Source organism: Eleutherodactylus coqui, chromosome 7, assembly GCF_035609145.1.
Source record: "Eleutherodactylus coqui strain aEleCoq1 chromosome 7, aEleCoq1.hap1, whole genome shotgun sequence".
NCBI classification, from domain to species: Eukaryota; Metazoa; Chordata; class Amphibia; order Anura; family Eleutherodactylidae; genus Eleutherodactylus; species Eleutherodactylus coqui.
The window spans coordinates 4803469-4813702 of record NC_089843.1 but is presented as its reverse complement, the minus strand read 5'-3'; the positions used below and the strand labels follow the sequence as shown (position 1 = coordinate 4813702).

Below are 10234 nucleotides of genomic sequence, written 5' to 3'. Positions count from 1 at the left end.
CCCAGTATAACCAACGCAGTCATCCCGGGGCCCCACAAGGCCTGATGGAGTCACCCGGCGCTGCACCGCTGGCCCAATAGCAACAGCTCACTTATTCACATAGGAGACCCGTTTCAGCCTGCGCTGCGGGTTCCTTCACTGGCGGATGATAGAGATCACACGGATACAGCCAGCTTACTGCACAACTGACCCCTGTATGATGTACACAATGGAGATGCCCAACTGTAAGCCCTTTATGACCACTGCAGAATAGGTCAGCACTAGTTGCCCGCTGGGGCCGTGTGCCCATGCAGAGATTTATACAGGAAGCAGACAACTCTGTTCAAGTTTCCATTTGTTTCACTTGGAACTTGGTCTGCAATACCAAGCCTGGCCACTGCAGAGAACAGCGCTGTTTGCTACCTGCAGACATCAGCTCAGTGCATGAGCATACAGCTGATCCGCAGGGGTCCCTGGTGACACATCCATAATAATCTATTGATGCCCGAGATCAGACCAGTGGTAGTTTACAGCCACTCTAAGGCTGCCTGCACACATGGGCTCCCCGGGCTCCTCAGCAGAGTCCAGCCCTCTGCCCAGCTGGCATCCGCACATCCCTGTCATTTTCCCTTTGCATCTGTACTGCGGCGCGCCCCCAGCCACACACAGGACTTGGCTTTATTTAAAGGTCTTCTCCCTGTGCCGTCGCTAGGCGATGACACGGAAACCACAACCTGCCTGCAATGTGGAAGCCGTCCGTGTGGGCCGTGCCTGAAGATACAACATCTGAGATCAGTCCTCCGCGCACGGAGACCACAGATGGATTCCGCTCGTGTGCAGGAAGAGCAGATCCCCAGAATAGAAGGTAGTTGCTGCGGATCCGCAGAGCAGGAGCCCGGGCGCTGGCTGGAGGGCGCCCTCATGTGGCCGAGAGGTTAAACCATGACTGCAGAGTCAAGCAGGTCAGCTCTGCACTGAGCAAGGCAGCCGATGGGTACAGCGGGCACCATCTCCCATGTCACTCCCTACAATCTAGGACGATGCATTGAAGAGCGAGGAAGCTCCTTTATAGCAGCCCCCACCTCCCATCCCCCTGCCCCCTTCAGCAGCCAACACCTCCCGTTACCCCGACCGGAGGATGCTGGTCAGACTCGAAGCCTGCACTGCAGCAGTGATTCCTAAGTGACGACCCCCTCCCACCAATGGTTAACAGCGCTCCAGTTGCTGCGCCGAGGGCGGGGCTTTATGACTGAGAACGGCTCAGATTTTATATAAACTTTAATGTGGTTCCTCTGAACGGACATGACGGCCCGACCGCGAGCCGCCGACAATCATACTGTACAGAAAACAAAAAAAAGTGCAAAGGCACAACGCTCCGCCCCTAGCAATCCAGCCAGAGGCCACGCCCCACAGCTGGAGGGAACACCTCCCTCCCTCCACAGCCAGAGGCCACACCCCCCTCAGTCCACAGCCATAGGCCACGCCCCTCAGCTTTCATCCTCTTCCTGCTGAACTTTGGCTTTCTTCCTCTTGCGCTCCGAGGTCGGCGCCTCCTGGGGGGCGGAGTGTCTCTTCTTCTTCTTGGCCGCCGCAGGCTCCTCCTCTATCCCGTTCTCAGAGGCGTCGCCCTCAGACTTTCGTTTCTTTTTCTTCTTGCTTGATGCCTCACCCTGGAAGACAGGAAGTGTAAGCGCTACCCTCAGGAGTACCAGTCCCCCCCCCCCCCCCCAGCCCTTCATCAGGCCGGACATACCTCTTCCTCTTGGGGTGCAGCCTCCTCATTTTCCCCCTCAGCAGCCGCCAGAGCCTCCAGCCGCCGCTTCTCCCGTTTCTTCCTCTTACGCTCTTTCTTATCGAGTTTCCTCTTGATCTCAGACACCACTTCAGAGGCCTGGAAGAAACCAGCGTGGTGAGCCCCACCATACCACCCCTCATGTAGCCCCTCCCCCACCATACCACCCCTCATGTAGCCCCTCCCCCACCATACCACCCCTCATGTAGCCCCTCCCCCACCATACCACCCCTCATGTAGCCCCTCCCCCACCATACCACCCCTCATGTAGCCCCTCCCCCACCATACCACCCCTCATGTAGCCCCTCCCCCACCATACCACCCCTCATGTAGCCCCTCCCCCACCATACCACCCCTCATGTAGCCCCTCCCCCACCATACCACCCCTCATGTAGCCCCTCCCCCACCATACCACCCCTCATGTAGCCCCTCCCCCACCATACCACCCCTCATGTAGCCCCTCCCCCACCATACCACCCCTCATGTAGCCCCTCCCCCACAGATGGCACCAGTCGGATCAGGCTCATTAAATCAGTTTCTGCCTCCAGCAGTTGTCAGGTCAAGAAGCCTCATCATCTCCGGCCATCTGGGCCCCTCGTGGGGTGTCCGAATATACTGACCTCCAGCTGCGCCTCCTTCATCACCTCCAGGTTTTTGCGTGGAGCCTCACCGGTCTCGTAGAAGGTCAGCCGCTCCTCCACCTGCTCCCGCAGCTTATCTCCAAACACCGCCGTTGGGATTTCTGAAACAAGACAGGGCACTTCAACGCAGGAAGCCAAGACATCCTGAGCACTCGCTACAGCTTATACTCTAGTCACATCCAGAGCTGCACCAACAACCCTCAGCCGCGCTCTAATCCTGCACCCAAGTCAGATGTAGGGTAACACTAGAGACAGAGCATCCCAAGCCAACACTGCAGCATTATATGTGCAGCTTTAGATGTGACTGGAGGACACGACTTGAACTTTGCTCAGAGAGGAGTTGTCAACATACACTGTGGTGATATCCTGTTGACGAAAAATGTAAAACATCACTGCAAAGGCGAGTGGCATCCTGCCCGGCGGGGGGCGCGGGGTCTCACCTGAGAAGCAGTCTATTCGGGAGGCGATGGTGCACTTGTTGGCCAGGTAGCGGGAGATGCGCCCCTTGTTTTTAGCAGCCGCTCGCCCGATGAACGTGGAGTGGAAGATGAGGCCGTACTTGGGAGTGTTTCCTCTCGTCTTCAGCGCCCTAGAATAGGAGTACTGGGACTTGGTAACTGAGGGAGAACTACAACTCCCAGCATCACTGTAGTCTAGGAGTGCCACCCCCACCCCTTAGAGCTGACCTGAGGAATACACGGGGGTTGCTCAGACTCTGGGCTGGCAGTCGTCACTCACTGCTGCGTGTCAGATGCCAACACCCAGGCACTGCCATCACCACAACCGCCCCGCAGCTGTACCTGAAGAGGGCCTTCTCTGCGCCCAGGATCTGCACGGTAGACGCCGGGTACTTGGCCAGGTTCGTCAGGCTTCCTGCGTGGGAGATCAGACGGGCACCGACCTGAGGAGGAGAAGATGGGCGTGAGTGGGCGAGGGCCGGAGGAGAAGAGAGGGGTGAGCAGGAGAGGGCACGGATCAGCAGTGTAGAGTGTCAGCAGCAGTCTCAGTGGATTGACAGATTTCACCAACATCATGTCCGTGGTGAGGGCGGCACCAACCTTGAGGGACACTTACCACTTCTCCGATGAGGGCCGACAAGCTGGGGGCCACCTGGTTCATCTTGGATCGCAGATACTCCTGCAGGCCCTTGCGATACTCAGACAGGGAGATGACACGGCTGGAGAAGCTCTCGATGTTAATCAGGTCGATGGGGGAGATGTCCATGCCTGGAGAGAGTCACCCCGTTACTGCCCCCTGTTGAAAGCTCCCACACCCCCTCCCCCACAACGTGGCACCTACCCATGGAGGAGCGTGAGGCCTCCAGGATGGCCTGAGCCTTAGCGCTGTCCATGACGATCTCCTCCAAGGCCTCCAGCGCCTCCTCGCTCAGCTCCTTGCGGTTGCCGATAAACTTAGCGGTGCGGCAGTAGGTGTAGTTGTCGGACACAATCTTGATGAGCTCCGGGAAGTGATAGCCGTACCATTCCCTAGACAGCAAGCAGAGTTATGGCATCAGTACAGGCACTAGACAACGCTCCCCGCAGCTCCGACTGACTAGAGTTGCCGTGTCTGTACCCCCGATAACATGACAGCTCCGCACACAGCGGCCCTGTGGTGTAGACGGAGAAGATGCTCTTCCTCCTATTTCTATACAGACAGTGGGAGGTCAGCACTGCCTGTGGTAAGCACCAGGAGGTACCCGCACCCACCCAACAGGCACCAGGAGGTACCCGCACCCACCCACCAAGCACCAGGAGGTACCCGCACCCACCCACCAAGCACCAGGAGGTACCCGCACCCACCCAGCACCTGCCCTCATCCTTACCTGACCCTCATGGAAAAGGTGTTGATGTCCTTGTCCAGCTGGTCCAGCAGACTGATGGACTGGATGATCATGTTGTCCACACGGTTGACATTGAACTTGACCTTGGCCCTGGAGTAGCTGTGCCCGAGGCCGAGCTGAGCCTTGGAGGCCGACTGGGCAGTCAGACCCTTCACCAGGGAGTGGAAGTGCAGACGGATCCCTACAGCAAAAGATTAGAGACATGCTGGGTCATACCACCTCATGATAGGGTGGGGAGGGGGCGCGAGAGGTCAACTAATGGTACAGATGAGCCATACCACTGCATGATGGGGAGAAAAGCCCAAACTGTCAACCAGAGGAAGTTACGGGCCGTACCACCTAATGTAAGGGGCGAGAGAAACCAACTAATGGTAACCATGTACTTACCCCTGTCATGAGATGGTATGGCCCAAGAGCAGGAAGTCTCACTTCATGACATGAGCTCTAGTAGTGCTGAGGGGCTCAGAAGAGCATCTAACAGCAATGATGGCCCTACTCTTGCCAGGAGGTGGTACGGCCCAAGAGCAACAGCCTATACCACTGCACAGCGGAGGGGGGAGCCTGGTAGTGGTTTATAACCCCTCATGACAGCGGGTCAGCCATACTAGCGATGGGCCATACCACCGCATGGACGGGGGAGAAGAGCCTAGAGGGGATGGGCCATACCACCGCATGGATGGGGGAGAAGAGCCTAGAGGGGATGGGTCATACTGTGACTCAGAAGGCCAGCTTGGGGCAACAACGGGTCATACCACCGTATGATGGGGTCTCCGCAGGGTCATACCACATTGTGATAGAATATACCACTGCACACTGGGTAGGGGTGTCAGTGAGGAGTGCTGTAGTGGGTCACACCACCTTGTGAGCGGGGGTGGTCATGGTTAGTCTGCGCCTCACCTCGGATGATCTCGGCCACCACGCCGCCGGTGTTGCAGGTGATCTTCAGCTCCTCCTGGATGGCGGCTCCGATCTTGGGGTCCCCCACCCCCAGCAGCGCCTTCTTCTTGCTCCGCATGTTGGTTTCCAGCAGCAGTTTAAGGTCCTCGTGGAGAACGCCTGCGGGGAGGTCACATGACATCACATACAGTGCGGGGCCCATTGTGGGCGGAGCCAGCAGAGCAGACAGCACCCCCTGCAGGACGAGCTCAGTGACCTCATGGTGACATCACACATCTCAGTGGATTGACAGATAGTGACATCATCGCTCGCCCCACAGCCCCGCCTCCTGCGTTACCTTCAGAGATGGCGTTGATGTTCTCCAGGGCGCTCTGCGCCGACTTGAAGGGCGAGAACGCCGCCAGCTTCACGATGGAGCTGAACTTGCCGACCGTCATCAGAGACTCCTCCACCTGCGGCAGCAGCATGCCGACCTCCTCCACCTCCGTCACCGCGAACAGCGCGTAGCCCGCCGCATGCTCGAACAGCACGTGCAGCAGGACCTGCAGGGAGACGAAGGGCCATCAGTGAGTGGGGGCAGCACAGGGCGCCGCCACACTACATTCACTGCCAGCAAGCAGAGGTACTGCAGGCACACATGAGCAACCCGGACTAGAACAACCCCCGCCACGTGGTGGACAAGGCCAGCCGGCCACCCGCTCTCACCATGTTGACTCCCCTCCGCCCTCGGCGTCGCTCCGGAACAGACTGAGCTGTGGCGCCTGCACGCCCGGACCACACGTCCCGTTACCCCGCCCCTCGCTGAGCAGCCAATCAGGGCGCCGAGATTGTACTGAGCGATCCAGGGCTCAGCCAATCACATTGTGGAAGTTGCCCGTGCTCGCGCTGAACAGGAAGTACGTGGCTAGAAGGGACGGGCTGTGTGGCCGCGGGCTGGAGCTCTATGGTGGTGTGGAGGACCGCAGTCTGGCGCACGTGGTGGCTCGCTGAGGGGCTCTCGTGCTGCATTGTGGGACAAATCCCCCAAGTGTCAGGAAGCGGGAATTACAGTTCATTTAACCCCTTGTGGACGTCAGGTTTTCCCTTATTTCTCGCTCGCCGCCTGCGGTTCTCTGTACCGGATGATGGCCTGAAAAACCCTCTGCGGTTGTAAGTGGAGTCACATGGGCAAAAGCTGAATGCGGCCATTGTTGTGCGCCTTGGTTCTACGGCGCACTGACCGCAGCGCGCCTGATCACGGTATTCCGCCGCCGCCGCTGCAAGTTATGGAGGTTTTACTGCATAAAAATAAAATACATTGTAAACGGACACGATCTCTTCTGACCGCCATAACGTGCGTCGCCATAACGTGCGTCGCCATAACGTGCGTCGCCATAACGTGCGTCGCCACGGCTGCGCCGGCCTGTGGATCCCACCGATATTTTGGGGGACATATTACTCTTTGATCGCTTTTTATTAAACGTTTTTCTTGAAAACGGGGCGAACAGAAAGGCGCAATTCTGGCATCGTGTGACTTACCTGCCGACGGGCGCCGGGCGAGATAGAGGATGCGTCCGGTAATAGAGCCGACTTTATACCAGATAACGCCCGTCGCAGCGCGGTCAGATGACACATCCGCCTTCTGGCTGCCTGCAAAGGCCAATCATAAGGCTGTATAGTGAGGGGCGGGCTCACATGAGGGGGCGGGTTCACATGAGGGGGCGGGTTCACATGAGGGGGCGGGTTCACGTGAGGGGGCGGGTTCACGTGAGGGGGTGGGCTCACATGAGGGGGCGGGCTCACGTGAGAGGGGGGGTTCACGTGAGGGGGCGGGTTCACGTGAGGGGGCGGGTTCACGTGAGGGGGCGGGCTCACGTGAGGGGGCGGGTTCACGTGAGGGGGTGGGCTCACGTGAGGGGGCGGGTTCACATGAGGGGCGGGTTCACGTGAGGGGGCGGGTTCACGTGAGGGGCGGGTTCACGTGAGGGGGCGGGTTCACGTGAGGGGGCGGGCTCACATGAGGGGGCGGGCTCACGTAATACGCAGTGAATAGAATCCCGGGATTTCAGTCGGCTCCTTCACATAAGCCGATATTTTCACATGATGCTCGATCGCGTGCCGACATACGCGGCAGGACCTGCTTTGGCGCACGTTCTTCACTGCAGTAGGCCATGTAGGTGAGCGGGCGGCTCGAGTCCGCGGTGTTTGCGCTCCTCTACAGCGAGCCTTCTTATACGCTGGGTATTTGTGCAGATAAACAAGCGGCTGATAAATGCGAGCAGAAGCGACTTGGTCAGACAAATACGCAGCAGTTTGATGACCGAAGTGCCCTTCAGCCCGTGTGAACCCGCCCTAATAGTGGCCCCCAAATAGTCCCAGGGCTGCTGCCCAGCCAATACCAGCCCCCTACTGGCCTGCGGCCGGGCAGCGTCCCTGCGGCCTTTACACTCCCCGCCGGCAGCACCAGTCCGGCGGCGGCTGAGTCTGTGACCGCTGCAGTCTCACATCGGTCAGCGGTCCCAGACTGGGCTGCGCACAAGGGGTTAGCAGAAGGCTTTTATCGGGGTTATTCAGGCGGCGCCCGCTGGGATGCATCGGGGTCAGAGGTCAAGCGCTGTTTCCAATCCTGTGTAGCCGCTGGCGCCTGTAACTGCAGGAGCAGAGCTTCTTGTAATCGGTGGGATCCTGGTTTGAAATTACAAGTGCCGCCACTACACAGGAGTCAAAGCAGCGCTTCACCTCCGACCCCGGTGTATCCCGGTGCCCCTGGATTCTGATTCGGCCCACGGGCCTTGTGTTTGATATATGTGTCCTAGAAGAAGCTGCAAACCCCGTCCTGCGGCTCCATCTCAGGCAGATCTGTAAATGATGAGAGTTGTGGTGATCAGATGGACGGTCACCGGAGACCCTAAAAGTGGTTCCCCCTATAAGAGGCTTTCGGAGGCTCCTTGTGTGTAGTGGCATCTTCTTCCACTTGTGTAGAGCGTGTTGGCCACCAGACTGTTAGGAGGTGTTGGGACCAATAGATGGGGGCACACAAGGTGACCGGGCTCAGGACGCCCCCTACAGACCACCAGTAGAGAGGAGCGTCTGACCAGATTGTTAGGAGGTGTTGGGACCAGTGGATGGGGGCACACAAGGTGACCGGGCTCAGGACGCCCCCTACAGACCACCAGTATAGAGGAGAGTCTGATCAGACTGTTAGGGGGTGTTGGGACCAGTGGATCTGTCAGGGCACACAAGGTGACTGGGCTCAGGATGCCCCCTACAGACCACCAGAAGAGGGGAGCATCTGACCAGACTGTTAGGAGGTGTTGGTACCAGTGGATGTGTGAGGGCACACAAGGTGACCGGGCTCAGGACGCCCCTACAGACCACCAGTAGAGAGGAGAGTCTGATCAGACTGTTAGGGGGTGTTGGGACCAGTGGATCTGTGAGGGCACACAAGGTGACCGGGCTCAGGACGCCCTCTACAGACCACCAGTAGAGAGGAGCATCTGACCAGACTGTTAGGAGGTGTTGGGACCAGTGGATGGGGGCACACAAGGTGACTGGGCTCAGGAAGCCCCTACAGACCACCAGTAGAGAGAAGCGTCTGACCAGACTGTTAGGAGGTGTTGGGACCAGTGGATGGGGGGCACACAAGGTGACCGGGCTCAGGACGCCCCCTACAGACCACCAGTAGAGAGGAGCGTCTGACCAGATTGTTAGGAGGTGTTGGGACCAGTGGATGGGGGCACACAAGGTGACCGGGCTCAGGACGCCCCCTACAGACCACCAGTATAGAGGAGAGTCTGATCAGACTGTTAGGGGGTGTTGGGACCAGTGGATGTGTGAGAACACACAAGGTGACCGGGCTCAGGACGCCCCTACAGACCACCAGTAGAAGGGAGTGTTTGATCAGACTGTAAGGAGGTGTTGGGACCAGTGGATGGGGGCACACAAGGTGACCGGGCTCAGGATGCCCCCTACAGACCACCAGTAGAAGGGAGCGTCTGACCAGACTGTTAGGAGGTGTTGGGACCAGTGGATGGGGGCACACAAGGTGACCGGGCTCAGGATGCCCCCTACAGACCACCAGTAGAGACGAGCTTCTAAACAGTCTGTTAGGAGGTGTTGGGACCAGTGCATGCGGGCACACAAGGTGACCGGGCTCAGGACGTCCCCCTACAGACCAGCAGTAAAGAGGAGCCTCTGACCAGACTGTTAGGGGGGTGTTGGGACCAGTGGATATGTGAGGACACTGACAATGAGTGTGTGTGTGTGTGTGTGTGTGTGTGTGTGTGTGTATGTATGTGTGTGTATATATATATATATATATATATATATATATATATATATATATATATACACACACACACACACACACACACACACACACATACATACATACATACATACATACACACACACACGGCATGTTTCTCCAAAAATAGGTCCTACCCCAATAGTAAGACCTATTGGGTTTTCGGGGAGGCTTGAAATATAAGGCCTCCCGTGAAGATAGGGCCTACCTGAGGTGCTCCCCCCCAAAAAAAACTCCCTGCAGCGTATCTGTGGTGACATCAGCTGCAGGATAGGCAGACGGAGTAGGGATCGCTGTAAGGAAGCGAGGATGCTGACCATATACGCAAAAGAATGGAGATACCCCAGTGGAAGAATAAGTACAGATGTTTAGTGCAAACTCTGCCAACGGCGGGAACTCTGCCCACTGATGAGCCTTGTCACCAGCAAACAACCGTAAATATTGCACTAAATCCTGGCTCTTCCGCTCAGTCTGACCATTAGTCTGCGGATAGAATGCTGACGAGAAGGAAAGCAACGTTCCCAGGTATCTACAGAAGGCTCACCAAAACTGCGCAACAAACTGAGCCCCGCGATCAGATACAATGTTCTCGGGAACCCCATGTAGGCGAACGATTTCTTTTACAAACATTTTGGAAAATTCTATCATATAAGGAAGCTTCTTTAACGCCACGAAATGTGACATCTTTGAGAAACGGTCTACAACAACTAGGATGGTGGTGAACTTCTGAGACTCAGGTAGATCAGTGATAAAATCTACTGATAAATGCGACCACGGATGAGACGGCACCGGTAACG

At 57.3% G+C, this 10234-nt stretch overlaps 1 protein-coding gene and 2 non-coding genes across 3 annotated transcripts; all 3 read right to left on the bottom strand.

The window, feature by feature from the left end:
* Positions 1-1239: 1239 nt before the first annotated feature.
* NOP56 (NOP56 ribonucleoprotein) lies at positions 1240-5966 on the bottom strand. The gene is made up of 11 exons (XM_066572829.1): positions 5858-5966; positions 5490-5694; positions 5153-5311; positions 4238-4436; positions 3712-3899; positions 3487-3638; positions 3213-3313; positions 2853-3001; positions 2392-2513; positions 1733-1870; positions 1240-1649 (listed from the first exon to the last, which is right to left on the bottom strand). Exons 1-11 carry the CDS (start codon positions 5858-5860, stop codon positions 1467-1469), a joined length of 1599 nt encoding a protein of 532 aa, XP_066428926.1. The 5' UTR covers positions 5861-5966; the 3' UTR covers positions 1240-1466.
* LOC136574199 (small nucleolar RNA SNORD57) lies at positions 2286-2352 on the bottom strand. The gene has a single exon (XR_010786288.1). It is a non-coding gene; the product is annotated as a small nucleolar RNA SNORD57 (small nucleolar RNA).
* On the bottom strand, positions 3980-4110 carry LOC136573697 (small nucleolar RNA SNORA51). Its single transcript, XR_010785919.1, has one exon. It is a non-coding gene; the product is annotated as a small nucleolar RNA SNORA51 (small nucleolar RNA).
* Positions 5967-10234: the final 4268 nt, after the last annotated feature.

Excerpts from the sequence above, each read along its gene's own strand:
- NOP56 (XM_066572829.1), bottom strand. Across the intron at positions 3,900-4,237 it reads ACCTTTTCCATGAGGGTCAG|GGAATGGTACGGCTATCACT; the intron begins GTAAGGATGAGG and ends CTTGCTGTCTAG. Across the intron at positions 3,314-3,486 it reads CGGCCCTCATCGGAGAAGTG|GTCGGTGCCCGTCTGATCTC; the intron begins GTAAGTGTCCCT and ends TCTCCTCCTCAG.